Genomic DNA, 26,308 nt, shown 5'->3' with positions numbered 1-26,308 from the left:
AGATAGTTTCAAACAAACGGATGCTTTCCTTTGTGGCCTGTTCAACAATTTCTTATGAATTAGTCATTCTTTCCAGTGCCAAATCCCAAAGTACTCCTGAAAATCAGTGCTCCATTTGTGACCAATTTTACTATCCAAACATTTGCACTACCGTTTTAAGAATTTTTTTTCTCGAGAACCTGAAACCCCTGGTAATGTTTATTTTGTCCTATATAGTTATGAATAACTTGACTGGTTTTATGTGTATAGACATGCCCTACTGACCACTCAAGTTCCTATAAACAACCACTTAATGTAAAATGAAGTTAAAGGCCTTATTATATTTCTAATTTGTGTTGCAATAATTATTTTGGCAACTGAGCATTGATATGTTCTTTTGAAAAATGGATGTTGCTCACCATTTCATTTGATATGGACATTTTGCTCACTGTATGCTAAAGGTTGGTGACCCCTGCTTTACATTGTGGGTTGTAATTGTAGTGTGCTAGAACTGTCTATTGTACTAATAATAAAGTAGATATTTTTATACAAACTTAACTTGACAGTCCCTTTTATCATTGGGTAATAATTGTATTTTCGCAGTGTTGCTACTAACCAATGATCCACAACCTTGCAGAGATAAGCCTGTCATTCTGTCCATGTTACCAAAATTGGACAAGGAGGTCTTATAATTTACTTGTATTCCAATCTGTTCAGATTCCTTCTAGTGTACTAGAGGTGTGGGTTTGTTTGATGGTTTACAAACCAATATTCTTCCCAGGACCACTGGTGCCCCAGACATTGATTTGTCACAGTGTCATAATGGGAATAGGTCATTTGCGAGCTGTTCCCCTACTTTGGAGTAAAAACTGATACTGAGCTAAAATATTCATCTTTAGTATAATTGTCTACATGGATAACAGTGAAAATGATATATTCTGATTCATGAGAATATTTTGATCCAGAGATATCATTTATGTTTCTGCCTTTTCATGCATTATGTGGTTATTAAAATATAAATATGCTTATTCTACATTTAATATACATTACTTCAAAATATGCATTTGATTAGTACAATCCTGCTGAATTCAAATCTGTATTGGGTTCGTTAGTGAGGCAAATGGTTCAGAAATTAAAACTGATCATATATTTTCAATTATCATCTGTCATTTTGCACAATTTTTAAATCAACTTGTCCTATAAATTAGCTGAATTTAATCGGTGTGTTTACATGGTCATCAGCGAAAACCTTTTAAAATTGACATTTAGTGCGACACAAACACACATTTATATTCTATTCTTATCTCCTAAAACCTAATGGTCCAGATGCCTATTTGTTCTCAAAATGAATGCTTTCTAAAGTCAAGATTAATAAACCTTTCTAGGCATCTGTTTTTTTACTTTACTGTTGACCAGACACCTACTATTTACTGGAATGGTTGTCATTCAGATTAGCTTTGAAAAGCAAGGTCAGTGGATTTGATTTTCTGAGACCAAATGCTGGCATTGTTGTAGTCTGGTAACAGGGCCTCTTGTTTTTAGTAAACATAGCTTCCATGCTTATCTTTCAAGCATCAAAATCAAAAAAATCGCCTCTTTCTGCTCTACTCTCTAAAATTATATCATGGGTGACTGGTTTCTCCAACAATATGTGTCAGTGATCTGGACCTGTTGTTGCACTGCAGAGACAGCTTGTGTGCCACCCTCCCCCATATCCCTAAAATGCTAAAACTGGAAGGTGAAGAGTCACTATGAGGCTCCATAGGGGGGAGTGAAAGGCGGTTTACCATATGTGGTGTTTTCTTCTGGGAGTCTGACGGGGGGGCTGAACTTGAACAAAGCAATTAGTTCTGATTCAGGGAGTCTATAACAATGGGTCTTTAATTGAATAAGGTATCTGCAAAGGGTACTGGATTTGTATTCCACCTTTACACCACCAGATCAAGGATACCAATTCCATTGACTTTTTCTGGCGCATTACATCAAGCCCTCCCACCATACACCTCCTTAACATTTTCTTCTGCAGGGCCATGTATCGTCATCAGGCAGCACCGGTGCCCACAACTTTGGTGGTTTGGAAGCCAACAGACTATTGGTCATCTGGAACTTCCGAACTTTGCACCACCTGCAAAAGACCCACAGGCCCTTCCATTTCCCTAAATCATATCTATCCTTCTCCCCTCCCACTCAGAGTTTCCATGGTTCACACTCTTTCTTCTACTACTCTCAACCTAGGGTTCTATAATGCCCAAACATCCTTCTATTTCAAACCCCTTTGACTCCTAGAGTCCCCCTTTGACAGCCTTTGGCACAGAAACTTCCCTTGCCTCTGTGAACCGTGCTGTACTTCACCCAAATTCTGCTACCTGCTTTAGCTCTTATTGCTCTTCCAAAAGAGGTGGGAGTTGGTCAAATAGTTAGCAACCTTCTGCCCCCTTTCACCCTTTGATCTTATGCCACTCACACATTTGAATTCACTGCCACTCAATTACTCTAACCTTCCAATGATAACATTATTCTCATCTATCATCCCACTGACCTCATCCTGCACACTGGCATTCTGGTAGCACTCATGGCTGACTTTCCCCTAAATAATTTCCACCCTATTTTCAACTCTCCTCTTTCTGACAACTTCCTTGTCTCCTTTCAGAATCTACTCACCCACTCCCAAGGCAACTCTCTTGACATTCTCATCTCTCCCTGCTTCCAACCTCATTTTTTACCCCTCCACTTTTGGCCAGTTTATCCTCCATTTTATATTACTGTTCCCCCTAACTTTCTTCTTCTTCTATTCCTGCAATCTCTAAACATACATTCAAAGTGGAATCCGTGGATCCTTACCTAGCCAACAATAGCTCCTCCTTGCTCTTTCATGCTCCTCCTATGTCCTCTTCCATTGAACAGGCTTTCTTTGACTTTAATCTGGCTCTCTGCCTTCACTATGACCTCTACTACCTCTCTCGTATCTTCATTCCTTTCCAACCCGTGCCTTCAAAATGAGTGTACCCCTCTTTTCCACTTGAACAGTATCTCTCTTCCCCACTACATTAATGTCCTTGAAAGTCTTGTTTTCAGCAGGATGCCTGTACTCTAATTATCTCACAGACCTTTTCCAATTTGGTTGTCATAGTCATCATTACATTTAATTGGCACTCACCCATGTTGCACACTTTCTAAACTCTGCTCACTGCTCCAAACTATCTTTCATCATAATCCTACTCAACCTCTTGTTTGCCTTTGATATGGAGGTTCACTGCTGTCTTCCTTAGACCCCTAATGACCTTGTCATCCAGAAGCTGCTCTTAAATGGACTTGCTCTTACCACTGTCGTGGGCCCTTTTCTAGGTCTTGGATCATGGGTGCCTCTACCCCAGGCCCTCTCCTTGTTGTCATCAATGTTGTGGTGGTCAGGAAGAGTCCCCATGATTACGAGGGGTTCACGTTGTGTGCACCGTATTAATGACTGGGGGTGGTGGCGAACTGCGCTCAATGTTGTAATATCATACGTATCGAGTGTAGTTAATTATAGATGAGATATGTTTCTTTTAAGTGTTACTGTTGTCTAGAATATATATATATATATATATATATATATATATATATATATATATATATATATATATATATATATATATATACATATATATACTGCTTTTGTATGTTTCTGTACTCAGCTGATGCAATTTATCAGTGTTGGGTTGCCCTCTGCTGTCCAAATGACAAGGTACACCTCTAAGTGCCCTTCCACTTCAACAACAGCTATCATTTTAACAAAGCGAATGAGCAAGGTTCTACGCGGTCACCTCCACCTTACACTATCGCAAACATTCAGAATAATTTCAAGTTTCTTTTTTCTACTGCACATCTCTTCACACAGGGCACGGCAGTTCCAGTGTAAATGAACAGTTAATTACCAGCTCAACATTTCAGTCTCTAAAGAGCGAAACGCAGTAGGACGAATGCCTCCTCACAAGCTAAAACTGAAAGTAGGTGCTGTAATTATGCTACTACGAAATCTTATGCCATCACAGGGACTCTGCACTGGAACAAGGTTGACAATTACGTGTCTACAAAGACACATCATAGAGGCTCGTGTAATCGATGGATTGAATTAAGATACGGTTCTTATACCGTGCATACCTCTCATTCCATCTGATACAAATATGCCTTTCAAATTCAAAAGAAGACAGTTTCCTACACATTTAGCCTTTCAAACGTTTAGCCTTTTCAATGACCATTAATAAGCACAGGGACCTACCCCCCCTTCCTGGAAGCGATCAGTGGTAATTCTGATATTTAAGAAGGGGGACAGAAGTGACCCTACGAATTACAGACCGATATTGACCTTTAAGATATGCTAGAACGCCGTATGTTACGCCGGGAACAGCTAGTTGATACATATTAGCATTGCACACACGTAGAAAGATATATTTTTAAAACCTCAAATGTAACATGAAAACGATCTACATTGGGTACTGGAAGGTACATGGAAACTGGAAAACGGAGAGAGTCTCAATGTACATGTGTTAGGGTGGGTCTGTCCTGAGATACTGCGGTAAAGAAGGAATAACATTTATAAAACATACACACAGATATATATATATATGTAAAAGGAGGTTTTGATCACACAGAGAAACATATGAAAGAAGCTTAAATAAGGAGATTATATAAATCTGCATGCAGTGGGGTTTTGTGAGTTTATTCAGACTTTGCAGTTAGCAGTTACACATTTCATTTTAAGGCAGCAGGGACATTCTGGTTTTTCGGGCTTGGTGTGTTAAAGGAGGAAGAATGAGTCACCCAGTAGAAGGTCAGCTTACGAGCAGGATGAAGTTTTGTGATTTAACAGTTCCATAAGAAACAGATGTAATCTTGCTTGTTGCATTGAAGTTACATAGAGGAGGTTGACTGCTAATGAAGATGGGGCCCGAGGCCAGGGTATCCAGCATTCAATTTTTTTCACAGAGTGAAACCAGAGGATGTACATATTGAAGTAGTGGTCGCATTAATTAGAAGGTCTTAAGAAGAGCCAGGAGTCTGGTGCAGATGAGATGGTGATCTACAGTTCAAAGAAAACCTTTTTGTTCAACCCTTCCTAGTATTATTACAATATCTGAGTGGACCATGTGCAAATCATACTTAACGTTAAAGGCTCTATGCAGGTGTTACTGAGTAATTAATTATGTTATATGTGAATGTTGCATTGTACCATGATGTCACGACCTACCACAGACCAATACCCAGCAAAGGCGGACTTTGAATATGATCTTACGATGGTTGTAAAGTATGTCGATGACCAATGAAAAATAATTAATTTGTAAAAGATGGAAGTTCTTTGTAAGTGTTTTGTCCAATCGTGTTTGAGGGGTGGCTGGTAATAAAATATTTGTGAGTGTGTAATCTGTTGCTAAAATGTATCAAAATGTAACAATTGATGTAGTTCATTGCAACTTGGTTTGGTTCGGTTCCATGCGACTATTCAACTGCTCCCTGGATTTTTGTACAATAAACCTTGCTTTACATACAAAACATGCACTTGTTCCTCAGGTGGTGGACCCGTTTTGGGCAGAGGTAATTAGAGGTCTGCTCCTACATCCACAAGCTCTGTCCATGGCCCCCTACTATACACACTCGCTACCTCCTTTCTCAGACAACTCATCTCCTCCTTTAGTTTCTCATACCACCTCTCCAGAATATGATACCACAATCTTCATCTCCTTCCCTATTCTTAGTCCTGGTTTTTCTACCGATATATCTAATTGCATGTCTGCTATCTGCTACTGGATGCCACTTTGTTGTCATATTCTGAACTCCTCTAATACCTAAGTAATCTCCCTTCCTTCATCTAATGCGCTGTCTCTCTCATTCACCCATTTCATTTTCACATGATTTGCTAATTCTCTGCCCAAAGGTTTGGCACCTTGTAGTCCTTTTTTTGAAAGTGGTTTTTACCCTTATGATTTTATTACCTCTATTGTGATTGTAGCAAGGATACACCTATTAATCATCAGGCAATTCCACTCCTGTCTTACTTATAAATCTATTAAAAACATAGTTCTACCTTTGGCACTTAGCCATTTGGACTATTGGGCAAGCCTTTGTCTTGGCCTCCTTCTCTACCAATTCTCTTCAGTGAACAAGGTATTCAGCTTTGACAACCATAACCCTACATTCTTCCTCACTTCCCTCCTATCTCTAAACACTGCCTTCATGCTGCTTAGTTCTCAATAAGAAACCCATCTCTCTTTAAACTTATATTTCTTGTCTTTAAATCCCTACATGGACTTGCTTCCCCCTACCTTCCAAACACTATTTCCCACTACCCTCTGCTATATACCCTCTGCTGTTCTTCACTCCCAAATCTATGTTCCCCCCATCTTCCCTGTGCTCCCTCTAGTTTCCGCTCCTTCTCCTCTTTGTCCCACTTCACTGGGTATCCCTTCCACGTTAAAAACCCCTCTACCAAACACTCATTAAAAATTTAACATAAGCTGCACCTCTTCAAGCAAGAAGGTGCTCCCTCTTCGTCCTCCCATGTTAGTCCTCTTCCCTGACCTCAAACCTTCCTGCTCTCCATCATTCTGTACATGCTAACCTGTTCATAACTGTTATGTCTTGTGTGTTTGCCCTTTCCCGGTCTCTATAACATTCTCCGTCATCCACCAGTTACCGCCATCCCTTGCTCTTGCTCCCTGGATTATATGGTACCTGACTCAAGACTACCTCACTCTTTCCACTTAACCGCTCTCCTCCGTTCCCTTGTCATCCCAGCCGGCCAGCTTCTGGCCCTATAAATAGGAAAGAGAAAACATTGCTTTGCTATTTTCATCTCAGTCGTCTTAATTCATAGCTTATTTTACAGACATTTGGCATGCACAATGCACACTGAGCACATTCCCATTAAAAAAAGGTATTTGCACCACGGAGGCAGCCCCAGGGTGTGAATAGGGATCACCTGCACGTTCAGGGCCATACAGGGCCAGTAACAGCCCGGAGCTTGGTGCTACCTTATTATTATAATTTAATGATTAGTATTATTTACAATGTCATGCTCTTATAGTAGGATTATTGTAAAGTCAGTAGTGCTTTTTCATAATTGATGGTTCATTAATATGTGTATTATTGTATTATGTATTATAGTTATTAAATCATGAACTTTACCTATGCAAGATTGGTTGCTAATTCATATCTATGTTACTATTATTGCATCCATGATATTTATTTCAAAACAGCCCAACTCTTATGAGCAGTTTGACTTCCATCCCATGCAGAGTACTACCACCGCACATCCCATTGCTTGCCACTGAACCACAATCTACACAGCAGAGCTGCAGCTCATAAACACAATTTAACACCCCAAACACCGTTCACAGCACCGAAAAGAAAAACACAAATTCTTTAAAAAAAAGAAACTCAATCAACTGCATTGGCTTACAATATTGTCAATGTATATGGCATGCACAAGGCCAGCGAAAGTCGTGTTTCCTCTTGTCTGACCAAGATGATTATTGAAACACTTTATTTCATTTGCAGACTTTGCTAATGAGGAAGAGTTGGAAAAGATCAAACAAGGTAAATTTGCAGCATGCAAACTTTCGGCTCTGGCATTTGGGTTTAGAAGTTTATATCTCTTCTTTTTGTAACAGGGCGCATGCTCATTATTACTGATATTTGATTGGCAAAATTGATACAATATTTCCGGTGCAATTGTGGCCTGCGCTTTATGTATCATGTTTATAAATATGTGCCCGACATCAATGCTTCATTTTTTACAGGTGACGCACTATGTTTGTGTCTGTAGACGGTGTGCAGTTGTGTCTTCTACTTACCTCATGGCACACGATCTACCAGCCTGCATGCTGTTTTTCTATAAGCGATACAATGGAGAATGCATTGTTTTATCCGGAGTGGATGGAATTTTTTGTCATTTGCTCAAGGCTTCTGGACAACAGGAGGTATCATTATTGCCCGATTACTGCCCGGCCCCAAGCAGAATGTTTGGAAAGGGCATTAATCCCAAACAACAATGCCCACTCCTGACGTTCATGAGGCTATTAGCACTTAATAGTAAACTAAAGTAAGATTGTGTGCACAACATCTTTTGGTTTCGGGATTTTACATTCGGTTTGGTAGTGACAGGGAAATATTTCATCCACAAATAAACCAAAAGGGAGGGTTAGTAAACATGTTTAGTGGTAATTAGCAACACAGCAGAGCGACCTTCAAAAAGACAGGACGCCACAGACAAATCCAAAACACACAACCCCTTCCCCAAAACACACTGGTTGTTACACCTTTCTTCGCCATTAGTGTCTCTAAAAGAGGGGTTACCAAATGAAAAGTTTTAAGGAGTAACTCTCAGTCTCCTCCCTATCTTCAAATACCCCAAAGAAGAATTCCTAAATCTGTCAGTTCTCCAACTCCTGGGAGACGCACCCAGACACACAGCTGCCTGATGCTATAATTAGAGCAGGCCAGCCGTACCTGGCCTTGACTACATTAGACAAGCTTCCTAGTTGCAATTGGGCTGATAGAATGATGCAAGCTCAAACAAATTAACTTGGAAAGCTACGCGTGAATAATAGGAAAATGGATCCCCACTTGCAAATGCCAAAAAGAAATACTTATGAAGCGAGAATCTTTGCAGAACACTTGGAGTCATGTCTCTACATAAGCTGGAACACTATTACTCGGACTGGGCCTATTCATATCAGCAATATATTGGTTTGCATCTAAATGCTCACTGGCACCAGTCCGGCTGTAAGGAACACATCATGTATGCATTACCTTCTACTTATTAGTTCACATATAATTGTCATATAATTATTTTAGTTCTACTTGTAAGGGTGCAGAAGTAAGGCTCGACACAAAGGTGGTATAGTTTTGGTTATAAACTTTTATTAACCAGTTAAAGGGTTCGGAAATGGCCTCTCTCTCCCTAAACTAAGAGGGGAGTTTCCCAGCCGCAAAAAAATCTAAGGAAAGAATCAGGATGTCAAACAAATAGTCAGTCACTGTTGTGCCAAAAACCCTACTTCTGACCCTAACACTAAAAACATAAATCTAACGTCCAAGGGTTTTCTTTTCAAAACTAAAGTGGTAATGGCAGTTCTTGCCAACAGAAAAGTTCCCAATGTTGCGGTGGTCAAAACGAAAAAATACATTTTCCAAAATGTATTACACCAAGGATAATGGGGTAGCTCCTTTCCCCTGGATTCCTTCTGGTTCTACTTTAGGAGCTCATCTCCTCCTCATGAAGTTTATTTTACTTTGCTTATCTTCTTGGGTCCCAGACCCATATCTTTCAAATGAAGTTCACTGTATTCTTAGATTTTCAATTGGGATCTGATTCCCAGGCTCTCAATGCTGCTTTATAACAGCTTGGTGTACTCTCCTGCCACGCAAATATTTTCTTCTGATCTGTCTCCTTTGCCTTCCGGGTCCCAGACTGTTCAATTCTCAGATTATCATGTGGGTGCGGGTCCACTATTGCAATGCGCTGCTGCAATAGGTTTGTTTACTCTCCTGCCAAGCATATGCTTCCTTCTGTACTATCTCTGTTTCTCTCAGGGCCCCAGACCCTCTTATTCTATGTCTTTCATAGGAGTGTAGGTCCCAGGCCCTCTTATCTCGTGTTCTGCAGTTGTTCCCTGATTCCTTCTGGCCCTCCAGCACCTCTTGGTCTGCCTGCGCACCTGTTTCTGTGGTTTGCGTCTTCTGAGCACCGGTGCTTCGCTCTGAGGCTCCGGTTGTTGTTGCCTCCGCCTGTCAATTCTTCTTGCTTGGTGTGGACGTTCTATCTCCAGCCCCCTTCGTTGACGGTTGCTCCATCAGTCTCTGTTCCCTTCTCGGGCTAAGCTTTTGCTTTGCAGTGGCTTGCCGGATGTTGATACCCCTGTAGGTTTGTTTGGGCATCCTGCGAAGTAGCCTTTCTCCCTGAATTACTTTCGTGCTCCCGTTTGCCTCTGTGCACAGCATCTCTTGCTGAGGTCCCCTGTGCGCCAGGTCGGCATCTCCCGGGTTCCCTCGTCAGAGGGTGGCTCTCTCCATGTTGGTTTCCATCTGATATTTTGTATTTCCTTTGACCAATGAAATGCTGTGAGAGACTAGACCGTTCACTCCGGTTCTTTGGAGTGATATTCATACTCCTAGTCATCTTCTTCTTCACAGTACTTGTATTGATGTTGTATGGAAGGGGGTTTGTATGTTCAGGGCCGCTAGTCAGGTCTAACACACTAAAAGCCTGATTCATGGAATTATTTGAAGTACAGTGATTTTCGGGCAGAAAGGCGCACAAATCTGCATTTTTCACGCAAATAATTCCATGAATCAGGCTATGAGTTGGTTGACCTTACAGCAAAGGACATTGGCACTGGCTGGGAACAGGGAAGGAGAGTTTGGCTTGGGGAAAGAGGGAGGGTCTAACGAAGCAGAGGTATACCGCATTCTCTGATTCTCTGGGAAGGGTTGTCTCTAATGCCAAAAGGGGCTTCCTCTCCCATGTGACTTTCCCCTGGTTAGCCCCCCGTCCCATGGGAACTATTGTACTGTGGATGCACCGCCCTAACCCCATGGGAAAAGACTCCCGCTAGCGGAAAAGGGACGACATCCACAGATTTGTCACATACTACAGAAGTATTCTGCCATTGGTCTTCTGTAGAAATCGCCAATATGCTGAAGTGAATGGTTTCAGTGATGTCACTTAGAAGATATGTTTAGATGGAGGATAAAGGAAATTGGGCCTCATTACGACCCAGGCGGTAATTTACCGCTTGGGTCGTACCTTTACCACCATGGCGTACGTTTACGCCATGGTGGTTGGCGGACTTACCGCCCCATTCCGAGGTTGGCGGGGCGGTAAGTCCCCAATCCCCATTTACCCTTCCCCATTCCCATTTTTGCCCCATAGGGCATAATGGGAGTGGGGAAGGCGTTAATTACGCCACCGTAAATTACGGTGGCGTAATTAACATCAAGGTCCCTTAGCGCCATGGATTTTAACACCTGCTAAAAGCAGGTGTTAAAAGCTCCATGGCGCTAAGGGACCTCGGAATCAGGCGGTAAGGGTCGGCGCTGTTTACGCCGCCGTAAACCCCTTACCGCCTGAGTCGTAATGAGGCCCATTGTCTACTACTTGTCATGCCAAGTTTGTAATTTGAAAAATTGTGTCAATACTGTTATTGAACGCATTTCAAGCATTCTGATTGTCAGAGAGGCCGTCAATAAAGGAGTCCATCATCATTGGCAAGCTTTATCAGTCAGTTCTGTTAAGTCATGTTAGGCTTTATTTTCTTGTGTCGAATGCACTATCACCATAGACATGGCCCAGTGACACAGTTTGAGTCTGCCAAGCCCTACTCTAAGGACTCAGATCTGTTCAAAGATTTGAATTCTTAGGCCCTGATTCACAAAGCTTTCTGTTGACCATATTCAAGCTGGGCTAATACAATTTACACTTGCTCCCACGTGTATATTGAGCGGCATTGTGATTCAGTTAGGACTCCAATGTAATTTGCATCAGTTTTTAGTTGAGGTCCTAAGCACATCAGATGCTGCAGCAGGCACTGAGGAAGCCCAAAGACTGCCTCTCTGCCCCTTGATTGGCTGGGCATAGCCTCAAAGCAGATTGAAGGCCTTTAGCCAGCAGGCGATGCCGGCCCTCACCTAAAGCCCCATTTTTAAGGCTCCTGTCTGTGCCTATCCGGCCTGGTTCCCCCCTAATTGTCTACCCTGGCGCATCAAGTTGGATTCATCCTGGATTTAGGGGCTGCCTGTGACATCGCACTGGCCCACCTGAACTCTAGATACATGGAGTCTTAAATGTGAGTAGGTAGCTCACCTAATTTTCATTACACCAGGACTTTACATCTGCAGCTTCCCACGGTTTACCTGTGTTTAGTGTGCCTTGCTTTAACATCGAATTTAGGCATTTATCATATGCAGCTTCTCATGGTTTTTACTTGTATTTAGTGTGCATTGCTTTAACATCTAATGTAGGTGTTTTTTCATCTGCAGCCATGTGGGCTGGATTTGCATAGTGTTTTTCACCCCTCTCTCCTGCACCCCTCCCTCTTTTGTCTCTCGCACTTATTTGCTCTGTTTGTCTTTCCCCATATCCTCCCTGCCCTCTCTCCTTTCTCCATGTAAAGCTCTTGCATTATTGTAACGACCGTCAGGAACGTGCAATTTTTTTTTTTGTCATATGTCTTTTAACAGTCTGTATTTTCTCTTGTCCTATGTTTCACCACTATACGCACAGCAGTTGCCAATTCTGAATATACCAATGCTTATTAAGAATGTTAATCTTCTTGGTCACACCCTCCCTGCATTGGAGCACTTTGAAACACTTGTTTAAGTGTATAGATGCTATATAAATGACCAGTAAATAAATAAACAATACATAAATACAGAATTGCACTTGCGCTGGTGCAAATTATATCTGGTGCCACCCTAAATGTCCCTTAAATAATGAACAATGTCAACCTACACATATCTTTGGGTTTATTTTAAAGTGCCTAGAAGTGGTCCATCAATGAGGGGTCTTGGAAAATAACAGAGATTGCCCTATGCATGTAAAGAAGTTTCTTGAAGAATATTACAAACAATGAGGAACGTTTAATAATAGTTCATGATCTCAAGTCGTATTAGTGGTTGTAGTCAGACCTGATGGTGTGCATTAGAGCTAAGGCCCTCCTAGTCCCGAAAGGCCCGTGCAGATGCAGTTTAGTCCATCGAGGGAAAAATCAACCAGGAGGCAGAATTCCCCTTGAGTAAAGGGTTACACATACAGAGAGGTACTTGCACTTCCCATGTAACCCAGCAAGCATATCTCCCTAGTAAACAATTAAAGATGGGCGTGCCACTAGCAGGAGACTGTCTATTGCCCACGATTTCAACAGGTGGATTGTGTAGCACCTAGAAGCAGTTTGCAACGCACCCTCAAGGAGTATGTGAGCATGGAAGGTGCCCGATTCCCTTACTAGTTTACTTACCTCTTCTAAGTTACCAAGGTTCCTCAGGCTTTACTGTAGATTGTGGGTCAGAAGGGGGAATATCCTTGTTCCTCCTCTCTTTGTCTGAGTGGCAGTGGCAGCTCAGGTTTCCCCCCTCTGCCGCACACAGCTCATGCTTTACCTACAGGAATGTAGTCTTCCTTGCCTATGCCTGTTCATTCAAAGTACTTTGAGAGTCTGGCTTAACACGCTGGTTAATTTTCCCTCCCGCTGTGTGTCCTTTACAAAGTAATGTTCTCTCCTTGACCAAAGTACATGAGGGGCAGGCTTTCTGAAGCCTAGGGGTGTTTAGGCTGCCTTTACACTAACAGGCTGAATGGTTGCAGACCCATTGGTGAAAATCATAATGGCAGGTCAGCAGGAACAGGTGGAGGAAGGAATGTTCTGTGCTTTGAAACGGTCTCTCCCCTTCCTTACATCAAAACCTTACATGTACATTCTAGTGTATTTAATTCTGTCTAATGGCATTCCTAAGCACGTCAATGCAGAATGCTTGCACTTGCATACCAAATGTGATATTCAAAAACACCAATGTACAGTCACCAGAATCAAGCCAGCCAAAGTATGCAAATACATGCCAACTACTGTTTCAACAGTTTTAGGGGGCAGATATGTGGAAAACACCAGTATTTTATGACCCCCAAGACACATATATTTAGGCATGAAGCCCTTCAAAGAAACCATGCCTTCTCAAGAGGGAGTATAGCTTGTGGATCACAGCGCTTTTGGCAGCATTTTACATTTCGCCTGATTGTGCCAGATAGCCTGATTGTGCCAGATAGCCTAATTGTGTAAGATTAACTGATTGATTCAAGATAGTAACGCTCAACATTTAGCCTGACTGTGCCAAACAGCAGCATCTCACATTTTAGCCTGACTGTGGCAGATAGCCTAATTTTTGCCAGACAGACAAGCATAATTTGCAGGACGACCGGATTGGGCCAGATAGCAGTACTTCAATTTGCCCTAGCTGTGTAAAATAGCCCAATTGGGCCAGATAGCTCAACTTTGCCGGTTAGCCCAACTGTACAAAGGCCCTTCTGATTGACTACTATATGCAAAAATAGACATACCCTTATAGAGATAACCAGAAACCAAAACAATAAGCCTTCAGTCCCATCAAGCGCAGGACTGCCAGAGGACTCCCCCAGTAAATCCGTCGGTAAGGCATGGAACCCCGGGCTACTTCCCCAACAGCCTTCCAACCCTACCCCACAACCACCCGACATACCTAGCCATAAGACCACCTGACACTAATCCATTACGACTATAATCGCAAATGTAAGGGAGCCAAGATCGGTCACAATCCAACCAGGAAAGCAGTGAATGTGGGCTACTGCCCCTGCAAACAAAAACCAAAAAAAAAAAAGTTTACAAAAACAAAGGTGCAAACAAATGAAAACCCAAAAGACCACAACACCAACCACCCAAATGCAAAGAAACACCTAAAACAACCTACAACTAAGGAACGCAACATGCCACGAAAATTTACAGGACAATGTGAAAGACAGCAAGGAGTAGGAATGAACAAAATGGAACCACACCACATAATCACAACCACGGAACACACCCCCACAAACATGGTCACCAATAAAGCAAATGCCAAAAGAAGAGAAAAATCTATATACCTAACATCATACCTCGCGAACAAACAACACACAGGAACAAGTCAATTCAGCCAACGTTGCAATATGGACAACAACAAAACAGAGCCCCGTAGGAAAAAAAGAACAGAAACCGCCAAACAAAATCGATGCCCTCACCCATTTATCACAAAACCATGAGTAGACCTCCACCAACTACAACAAAATATAGAAGAGGACCCTGAAGAAAACAAGAGCCCAATATAACCTAGCGGACCTACTCAATGACGACACAGACGCAATTGAACCACCATCACTCCCTGGGAGCAACATGGAAGCAAACCAATGCAACAACCACAAGACAAAATGAATATTAAAAGACAAACAAAATCAAGCCCAAAAAAATCCACTGCAACCTAATTAATAAAAGGTCAATGTCAAAACACGCCACACAGATATATTACCTGCTCTGCAATGACGGCATCGACATCCTGTTCATCACAGAAACATGGTTGGATGGCAACTACAAAATCACACTCCACAGCTGCCTACTCGAAAACTTCAAGTGCACACAGTTGAACAGAAAAGAAAGAAAGGAGTGTCCTGGCAATAGTTTTCAAGGAACACCTGAAAATATAAACAGACGAACCACTAAACATCAAAAACTGTAAATCCATGGTCCTTCACTTGGAAGTAAACCCAAAAACAAACATAAAATTCATACTAATTTACAGAGTTCCGATATACGAGCAACTTTCGTCGACAACTTCATTGAAGCGATCACCACCATAGCCATCCAACATGAACATCTGATAATCCTCAGGGACTTCAACATCTGATTTGAAGAAGAATACACAAACTCACAAAAAATGCTAATCGAACAACTAAAAGCCATGAAACTACGTCAATTGGTCAGAGGAGAAAACACACACAGCGGGACACACACTTTATCGCCACCACACCACCAATACAGATAATCTGGAGCGACCACCTCATCATCCCGTTTGTGATCATGCTACCAACTAAAGCAGCCAAGCAGCTCGATAAACTCCTAACTATCACAAACTGGAAAGCTGTCAAAGCGAGCAACTTAATAGAACAACTTGAACTCACAAAACCAACTACCACTTACCTAGATGAAACTGACCTCCACCTCGACGGAAAAATAGAGCTACTTCACAAATGGATTCCTGAAACAATTGATGCCATCTCCCCTAAAAAACCTTTCACCCCATCACGAAAGAGAGTAATATCAAAATGGTTTTCCCCAATTCTCAACACCATGAAAACTGGAATGGAGGAAAGAATACGACCAAACAAAGAGAGCACAATTCCAACAACAGATCCAATCTTACATAAAAGAAATTTAAAAAGACAAACAGAAACACTACAACAGCAAAATCAACAAAGCCACCAACACCCAAAAAGAACTGTTCAACATCATAGATGAAATGAGGAACACACCGGGGTGCAATAACACCTCGGTACCCTCTCAGAAACTATGCAACAACCTTGCAGACCACTTAAAAAGAAATCTGGGACATCCAACAAATTATACAAAGCAGACCGGCCAACCTAAACACACAACCGATCCTGACAAACAAGGAATCACAGTATAAACTCCAAAGCTTCCCACAAATACCAGTAGAGGCATAAAGCAGGATCCCCCATGAACCCCTAGCCCCCAGACATTTACAAATCCATCCTCACACAGGGCGCTCCACTGAAACACTACAGAAACCTTTTGAATCTGTCACTCACAACAGGGAAAGTACAGCAATAATTTCTTTTTTTTAAAATGTATTTGTATTTAGTGCGCATGCAGCATTACAAAAATATAAAAGAAAGCTCAACAACAGTTATGACGAAAACAAGATAGAAAGCAAGGCCACATAGTGAACAATGACAAGTGTCAAGAACAAGTTCAGATTATCTTAAAACAAATACAACTTGTTGAGAAAAATTGCTCAATGACAACGATCACAACAGAATGACATGAATGTTAAAACAAAACGGTGAGAGGGTGATGCTATGATGATGTATGTACAGTAAATCATAACATTGTCGAGGCACAGAATTATCTTAAACAATTAAGTTACAAGTAAGACAAATCAAAGCAATCAAATTATAATTGGAATAAGATTTGAAGAAATATGTTAAACAAGTCGCATGTGGACGTATAATATGTAATATTGTTAATTAGCTTAGATTTGAGTAAATTCATGTATTAATTGTTAACAATGAGAAGAAAAATGGCACTGTTATTCACTGTTCGAGCTCTTTAATTTGGTTTGAACAAAACTTAATAAAAGAACAAGCAAGAAAATTAAAGAATTACTACGTCCCCACCTACAAAATAACCATAATAAATTGTAAGAAGTCAGCGATGGAAGAGGCAAATATTTTCCCAACATTTGCATTCTTTGAGTTTCAAAATATTCACAGAATATAAGCAAGTGATTTAATGTTTCTAGTTCATCCCTGTGTTGACAGAATCGACAGAGGACATCAGGTGTGGCGCACTTGTTATATTTCCAGCCTTTTACACAAGAATTGGTGTGAAATAAATCCAGTCTAAATCTCAAATATAGATTTCTAGACTTATTAATGGGGAAACATATCAAATAGGAAAGGCGAGGATATTGTTTATGCCTAAATTTGGCGTATTCTGTGAAGGATTAAATTCTTTCAATGTGGTCAGATGAAATTGTATTTTTTTAACAAGCGCTGGCCGCGTTAAAAGATCTTCAGGCTCCATGGCAATTATGGCAAACAAAGCCCTCCTTTGCTTGTTGAAATGGGCAATTGATGGTGGAGATGACTTTAAGAGTATTGCAGCAAAATCCTTGTAGAGTGAATTAATCAGAGGATGTAGCATTTTGCCATAATTAGTTATCCTTCTCCAATAGAACTTAGAAGCCAATGAAGAAAGTCTGAGCCAATGAATGAGGATAATGTTCGGCAGAGCTTTCAGAAGACCAAGTACCGTTTTCCAGATATTGACTTGCAACATATTGAGGATTGATCCAATGTCCAGTAAGCAATGGTCCAAGCCATAAAGAATGATTGCCCCTACTTTCATAACATAAAAATCTATAAGTGGAATAAGTGAAAATGTACAGGGCCTGTGAAAAATGAATTTCATTTGAGTTGTTAATTGGGCAATTTTGATGGTTAGTGAGTTCTGCCACATTTTCAGAGAGTTGGTGTTAGAAAGATTGTAGCCCAAATATGTAATCCCTAGGGAGCACTGAATTGGATTATGATCAATGTTCCATTGAAATTTGCATCATATTTTCTTGTTAGAAAAAACTAAAATATTGGATTTGGTAGAGTTAGTAGTCACATTATGTTGTTTACAAAATAAGGAAAAACGATTGAGTTTGTTCTGTAAACGGAAAGGTGCGCGGTCAAGCAAAATTACATCGTCAGCAAAAGCGAGCCAATTTAGGTGCAAGTTTCCCAATTTTACAGGAAAGATATTGGTTGTGTTCCATATTAGATCGAGGTCAGAAAGGTACAGATTAAAGAGAACTGATGCTAGTACTGCGATCATTCAAATCGGCATACATCAAACCACTCCTCAAGGACACAGGAGGAGACGTGGAAGACCTCTCCAACTACAGACCGATTTCAAACATTCCCTACACGGCAAAACTACTAGAAACCTAAGTCTACAAACTAACACAAGAACATGTAGAAAAACACCAGTTTCTGGACCAGGCGCAGGTCGGCTTTAAACCCACCAAGGGAACAGAAACGGCACTCCTATCTATCTGGGATGTCCCAAAGACAAGCGCAGACTCCGGGACACAAACTCCGCCCTAATTCTACTTCACCTCTCTGCAGCTTTTGACACAGTCAACCATGACATCCTCTTCCAAAGATTAGAAGAAATAGGAATAACAGACTTAGCCTTACTCTGAATAAAATCATTCCTACCAAATAGAATGGGAACTATCTGGAAAAAACCCTTCAAATCCGCTCCAAAGGACACCGACTGTGGAGTACTACAAGGAACATCGCTATCCCCACTGTTCTTCAACATCTACCTGGCACCGCTAATCATGATCATAAAAAACACAACCTTACATGCTACAACTACGCAGACGACACACATATCATCTATAAAACCAAAGAAACACAAGAAGAGAACACAACGCTGGGAGAATGTCTCAAAGAACTCTATGGCTGGATGAAAACAAACAGCCTTTAACTCAACCCAGGCAAGACAGAAATCATGATTGTATCCACAAACCTGGAAAATAACATCTATGTCCCATGGCCCACAGAACGAGAAAAAGCACCCACACCATCTAAAATAGTAAAACATCTCAGACTCCTAATGGACAGCACACTAACCTTAGAACCGCAAGTAAATGCAATAATCAAGAAATGTATTTTCTTCCTACATTCGGTAAAAAGAATCCTACCATTCCTGTCCACCCATAAGACACTGCCAATCATCGCCCTCATCATGTCAAGAATTGACTACGCCAACAACCTCTACCTCAGAATGCCAGAACACCTACTGAAGAAACTGCAATGTATCCAAAATGCAGTGGCCAGACTCCTACTCAAACTATCATGAAGAGACCACATCACCTCAGCGCTAAAAATGTTACACTGGCTTCCAGTCAAACAAGGAATCACGTTCAAAACAATGTACATAACGCACAGAGCTATCCACAGCCATGGAGCAGAATTCATACAAAACAAAATAACGATTTACCACCGACCAGAACACTCAGACCATGCAACGACATCCGCCTTGAACCAAAACCTTACACAAGAAAAATGCTAGGAGGATCCTCCTTCTCTCACCTAGCAGCAAAAACTTGGAACTCCCTCCTGAAAGACATCCAAAATACAAAGGACCACCTAAAATTCAGGAAACTATTTGAAACCTGCCTCTTCGCCACAGAACCAGAATGAATCCAGCACCTGCAAGCCAAGAACTTGAGGAGAACCATCTCCAGTTCCGGAAGCACCTCAAAACCTTCCTCTTTGCTTCTGCTTTCTCTCTCCCTCTCCCCTGCTAATTCTTCGCTGAAACTGCACTGAATCTGCAACTGGGCCACTCTCACTGACCCCGGTCCTGGGCCCAGCCACTCTCCACTTGCACTGCCTCCCTGGCAACCCCTGCACTGCGGGACTGTCTCTGTATCCCTATAGCCCCCCCCTTCCCAGCACTTGCCACCAGCTGGTCCCCTTACTTATTTATTTTATTTTATTCTACTTACCTTGTACTGCACTTCCCCCCCTTCCCTTCCCCCTGCACTTTCTCCCTTCCCCCTACCCCTGCACTTGCGCGATCTGAATGACACCTGGCCTAGTAGGATCGTTGTCTGTCTTCCCCTTGTTCCCCCTTCCTGCCTCGTCACGCCTTGAAACACTTGTGTATAGGCGCGTTACAAATGCCATATCATATCATATCATAAGCCCCCTTGCTAGGCAAATCCCAAGGGACAGGGACTGTTGCTAGAGACGAAGGAGCTATAAACACTAACACCTGCCATGAGAGGGAGCGCTCAGAACTCATAGGGGAAGGACCACCCCTAGTAACAAAGGGAGCCGATGCTAGACAGAAAACTGTTACGCATTAGCCTTCGTCATATCTAGAAAGAACAATAATACTAGCTTGCGTCATATCTAGACAGAATTGTGAAGACTAACTTGCGTCATATCTTGACATAACTGTAACACTAGCTTGCATCATATCCAGACAGAATTGTGATGATTAGCCTGTGTCATATATAGACAGAGATGTAACTCTAGCTTGAGTTATATCTAGACAAACTGTGAATGTATGCTTGCATCACACCTAGACACACTTGTGAATGTCAGCTTACACCACACCTAGACAGGATTGTAAATATTAACTTGCGTCGCATCTAGACTGATTTGTGAATGTCAGCTTGCGCCACATCTAGACAGAACTGTGAAGATTAGCACTGCATCTTATCTAGACAGGAAGGTAATACAAGCTTCGCATATTCTTGTAAATGCTGCGCCCTGATACCCTTGGGTATAATTGCGCATTATAAATAATAAAACATAACATAACATAACATACTAGCCTGCATCATACCCAGACAGAATTGTGAAGATGAACCTATGTCACATCTAGAGAGAGAGCTGTAATACTAGCTTGTGTCACATCTAAACAGAATTGTGAAGACTAGTATTGCGTCGCATCTAGTCAAAATTGTAAAGATTAGCATTGCGTCACATCTCGACACAATTGTAAAGATTGGCATTGCATCAAATCTAGACACATTTCTACGTTGCATCGAGAAAAAAAATTGTGAAAATTAGCACTGCATCACGTCTAGACAGAACTGCGAAGATTAGCATTGTGTCACATTTAGACAGAATTGCAATAATTTGCTCATGTCACATCTTGACAGAACTGTGAAGATTAGCATTGCGTCACATCTAGACAGAAGAACAATACAAGCCTGCATCATATCTAGACAGAATGGCGAAGATTAGCATTGCATCACATCTACACAGAATTGTAGAACCTGCTAGCGTCACATCCAGATAGAACTGTAAAGATTAGCTCGTGTCACATCTAGACAGAATTGTGAATGTCAACTTCCATCACATCTAGATAACCAACCACACTAAACAACCTCACCCCTCTGCATACATCTCTCACACTCTACACATACACAACCACACCTCCAAAGCATTATAAACGCCCACACTTCACTACATCGCAACAACAAAACATAACACACAGCCTTACACAACACATGATGGCTACCAAACAAAAAGCACACCTAAGCTCAGCCAACAGTGTTAACAGAACTGAGGCTGCCAACGGCACATCACAACTCTCTTTCTCTTTTTCACAGTCAACCTTACTAACTCATCCCACCCTCTTTCCTTTTCAGATCCGCCATAGCACCACGGGGCAACTACGGTGGTGATAGTGCATGGTATAAATATCCTTTAACATAACATAACATTCCACCCAGTCATAAGAGAGAATACTGTTGAACACGTCAGTGTACACAATGGAACTGTACCACTCTGGCTCCCAGTCACCTTGATTGTCCTCTCCAGTTTAGCGCACACAGTTAACAAATTGGCATAATTGCTCCAAAGAACTGTGGTCACTGTACCTCATACACTGTGGTCACTGTACCTCATACACAACCAATTGGACCCAGACTTTGGCCAGTGCCACACTCCCGACCGAGACCATGGTGAATGCATCCCTTGTGGAGTCTTACAGGGTGTTAGAAGGAAGCCCACACCATTGAGTTCAGGGTGTTGGTCTGCATTGGGTGGAACTCAATCATCAACCAGGCAAAAGCCACATGTATTTTGCTCTGAGAAAAGGCTATATATGGCTAATCCATAACTCATGCCCAAGGGTTATCACAGAGAAGAAAATTAGTGGAGCCCAATATCCCGACCAGAAAGGACGCTGGGTAACACATTGGGCCTCATTCCGAGATTGGTGGTAGTCATGGCGCTATTTGTGCCATGACTACCACCAACAATGGGTCTGGCACCGGTGTTGGTCAATGGGGATTTACCGGTCCATTCCGACCTTGGAGGGACCGGTAAGTCCCCATTGACCAAACCATTGCCCATTCCCATTTGAGCCCCCATAGGGCTCAATGGGAATGGGGAGGGCACAAATAACGGCTCGAGAATGGCAAGCCCGTTATTTGCGCCCTGGTCCCCTAACGGGACCCGTAAGGTACGTTTGGTCCAACCAAACATACCTCAGCAGTAGGGGAATACCGGCACCGGTCTCCTTACCGGTGCCCGGTATCCCCTACCGCCTGACTCGGAATGAGGCCCATTATCTGACAACAACATTGGTTCTGGTGGAGACAATTGCAAATCAAGTTGAGAGATTAATTTTGACTAAATGGAACTCTGTGATTTTTTTGTATGTTTGTATTGTCAAACAAGACCCTGGTGCTAATCAGTTGTAACAGAACAGATTAACACAAATTCAGGGCTAAACATTTTACATATATAATACACAAATAACAATACCAAAGAGGAGATAGAACAAATACATTGCATTTTTAGAATAACACTGACTGCTCCAAATTATTTACATTTTTTGAGATTTTTTAACTCAAGTGGAGAACAGAGACTGAGTCAACTAGAGTGGTTGATATTGACGTTTTGGCAGTAGCAATATTTGCCCAACGATTTCCACAGGGTATTATTTTAACACGCATACCTTGTATTGCATGCCCCATCGTACAAAATGAAATGGCGAGAGGAGTGGCATAAAAACGAAAGCAGCAAAGCACAAAAACATCAATATTAAAAATAGATTTTAGAATTCACATTTTTACTAAAAAAACAAGACTTCCATATGTTGCATGATATAACTTTTTCGAGCATGGTACATACAGGTAGCTGGTTAGATAGCATGCATGAACAAACCAAAGGGTGTTCCCGTTGGATATAGTTAAGATGTAGTTCAAAACTCATTCAACATATACACATGCAAAAAAGACTCAATCATCTAGTTCATGATGTACATGATATATACATACCTTAGATCATGAAATGACGAATAATGCACTTAATGAACATAGAGATGAAAAGCAATTATTTGTTTTTTATTTTCCAAAAGGTCAAAGAATAAGTGCTTGACATAGTTCTAAAACAACAAAGCTAGAAGTTGTGCATGACATGGCATCACAAAAATAGAAAGAGAACAGACTAAATTAATGCAGAAGTATATCTAGACTAGATAACACAATAGAACAGAAAAAATCATATGGGTACTAGGACCGAAAGAAAACCAAAACAAACAGTACAAGGCGAAAATGTGTAAAGGAACAACTTTCAATTGTGCAATAAATCTTGCACAATAACTGACTTGCCCTAACTGAGGTAAGTATGAATCAATTTGTAGACACGAATTTTATCAGATGACCAACATTCAACTAGTTAGATACTTATTAGAATTGAAGTAAAGATATGGTGTGAAGCAAGCCTATTTATTGGGACCAGGATAGAAACAAATTCAAAGTTGAGCCAACGCCATCTGCCATTGCAATAGCATAAATTAACATATGGTTCCAACTCAGCATGAACAGCAGACTTGGCGTTTCGGTGGAATATGGAGGTAACAGCCAACTTCTTCGGGACAAAATGGCCCTTATTGCAACTCTGGTGGTAGCCGTGCCATTAAAAACGGCACAGTTGCCGCCAGAGTTGTATTTTTTTCAGCACCCATGAATGGGCAAGAACCGGGTCATGTCGAGTACGGCGGACCCGGTAATTGCCCATTTTGGGTGCCGGAATCAACGGCCTCCCCATCCCCATCCTCCCCCATCGGGCTGAAGGGGGATGGGGACGTCGGATGCACCTGCACATTCAGAGTTGTGCCGGGCATCCGACATGCTCTGCTCGGGTATCGTTACACCCGTCAGGAAAAACCTGGCGGGTGAAACGGTTCCCGCAAGCAAGCCCGTAGTACCGCCAGCTCGTAATGAGGGCCAACGTCTCTTATCAGCCCCTATTACAATGAAATATGCATATGCAGATTTGGTTGCTAGAAGAAAAGCTTTAGGTCCGGATAATAACTTTTAAGTTCCAACTACTTTCCATCCCAGGGTGGATGTTTTTTCAACTACTGTGCAACTTTGTGGCATTTATTTCTACATTTATCTTTGCTCCATCCATGACACCTAATGCATAATCTCCATCTTATAATTGCTGTATTACAAATTCCAAGATGCTGACAAGCACCTTCACTTTGCTAAGTCGTTACCGTACAAAACTCAACACCGGCGCCCTTCCTCATTTATTCTCCACTTCTTGCCAGCTTGTGGATGTATAGGTAAACAAGAATGGAATTACCTTTGCACAAATGGCAGTCGCTGTCACAGGTTTCCCCCCTTTTCATCTGTCTGTGTTGTTTAGTGGAGTTCTTCAATGGAGTCTTCTTTCGCACAGTTCGGGTCTTGTATAACCCTGTGTGTATGTCCTCGTGTTCCAGCGTGCGTTCAGCGTCCCGTCTCCTGGGAGCGTTCAGAATGTCCAGGGAAGTCCAGGAAACGGCGAAGAGTGTACTCGGGAAACGAGTACGCGGAGATCTGGGATGCAAGAGAGGAAACGGCGAAGAGTGTACTCGGGAAACGAGTACGCGGAGATCTGGGATGCAAGAGAGGACAAAAAGGGAAGGAATGAAATAGGAGGAATTTTAGGGGACCATGAACCAGGAATCAAAGGAGTTAGCAATAGCGAACTACGGCAGCACACGTATAGCCACTGCAAGCGGTAGCGTTGAGACGCGCAGGGCCGTGGGGGCGTGTCAGCTTTATAGAACGTGATGCGTACGACGCGGACACTGGTAAACAGCGTTCCGCATTCGGCAGCCATGTTGGGAGTACTGCTGAGTGCAAGCCCCTATGGGTCAGGGAACAGGAAGTCCAGAGGGACGCGTCCGATGGTTCATGACAGCATACCTCCTCCGAAGGCTTGTTCCTCCGGGTTTGCCCGGGTGTATAAGATGGTACCTTTTGAGTAATCTGGGGGCATTTAGGTTTGAGATTGGTTCCCTGGTGCGTTCACTGGGAGGGTACCCTTTCCACTCAACCAGATACTGTAGCTGACCACGTCTGTACCTGGAGTCACATATTCTGGACACTTCGTATTCTAGCTGGTCATCGACAATCACAGGGGTAGACCTTGGAGCAGTCCGGGAGGACTGGACGTATGGTTTCATTAGAGACGTGTGAAACACTGGGTGGATCCTCTTCCAGGAGTTTGGTAGTTTGAGTCGGAAGGCCACTGGGTTAATGATTTCCTTTATGGAAAAGGAGCCATAGTACCGGGGAGCCAACTTATTTGGTCGTATGTGTCGAGGCAGTAGTTTTGAGGATAGCCAGACCTTCTCACCCACTGCATAGGAAGGCCCTGGTCTTCTTTTGGAGTCCGCATAGTGCTTGGTGTTAGTTTGGGCCCTTTCGAGATGTTCTTTGTCTTCCTTGTGTACGTTGATGAGGGTTTCAATCCAGGAGTCGACTGTAGGTACTGATGTAGTATGTGGGAGAATGGATGGTAGAACTGAAGGGTGGAACCCTCGGCTGCAAAAGAAGGGGCTGGTCTTGACAGCCGAGTGATCCAAATTGTAGGCGAATTCAGCCACAGGTATTAAGAGTGACCAATCGTCCTGGACCTTGGTGGTGAAACAGCGAAGATATTGCTCCAGGGTTTGGTTCACACGTTCAGTAGCTCCGTTGGTCTGTGGATGATAACCTGAGGAGAGGGCACGTTGGATTCCTAGTATACGGCATAAGTGTTTCCAGAATTGAGATATGTATTGAGGTCCTCGGTCTGATATGATCTTTAAAGGGAGTCCATGAAGTCGGAATATGTGTTCCAGGAAGATTCCAGCGAGTTCTGAGGAAGATGGTAGTTTATATAAGGGCATAGAATGAGCCATGTGAGTGAATAAATCAATGGTAACCATGATAGTTGTGTATCCCCTGGAAGGTGGCAATTCCACAAAAAAGTCCGTAGCAATGAATTCCCAGGGCCTTGTTGGTAGCGTTGGTTGGAGTAGGAGACCCGCCGGTCTCTTGTTATCATGCTTGTTTTGATTGCAGACTGCACAGGCTTGGATGTACTGTTGGACGTCAACTTTCATTTTTGGCCACCAAAATTGTCTTTGTATTAAACGGAGAGTGTTGGTGATGCCACAATGTCTTGAATGAAGGGTATCGTGACAGAGGT

The 26,308-nt window shown here is 42.2% G+C and overlaps 1 protein-coding gene across 3 annotated transcripts in view; it reads left to right on the top strand.

The window, feature by feature from the left end:
• MCTP1 (multiple C2 and transmembrane domain containing 1) overlaps positions 1–26,308 on the top strand; it is a 3,303,831-nt gene that overhangs the window by 1,512,993 nt on the left and 1,764,530 nt on the right. For 2 of the 3 annotated variants that reach the window (XM_069627643.1, XM_069627642.1), the window contains exon 6: positions 7,513–7,551. The exons of the other annotated variant lie outside the window; for it this stretch is intronic. In XM_069627643.1, coding sequence (XP_069483744.1) covers positions 7,513–7,551 — 39 coding nt within the window. The remainder of the gene's footprint in view (positions 1–7,512; positions 7,552–26,308) is intronic. 3 annotated transcript variants of the gene reach the window in all.

The sequence above is a fragment of the Ambystoma mexicanum genome, chromosome 6p (assembly GCF_040938575.1).
Source record: "Ambystoma mexicanum isolate Mex_15411 chromosome 6p, UKY_AmexF1_1, whole genome shotgun sequence".
NCBI lineage: Eukaryota > Metazoa > Chordata > Amphibia > Caudata > Ambystomatidae > Ambystoma > Ambystoma mexicanum.
This window is presented reverse-complemented; position numbering and strand designations above follow the sequence as displayed.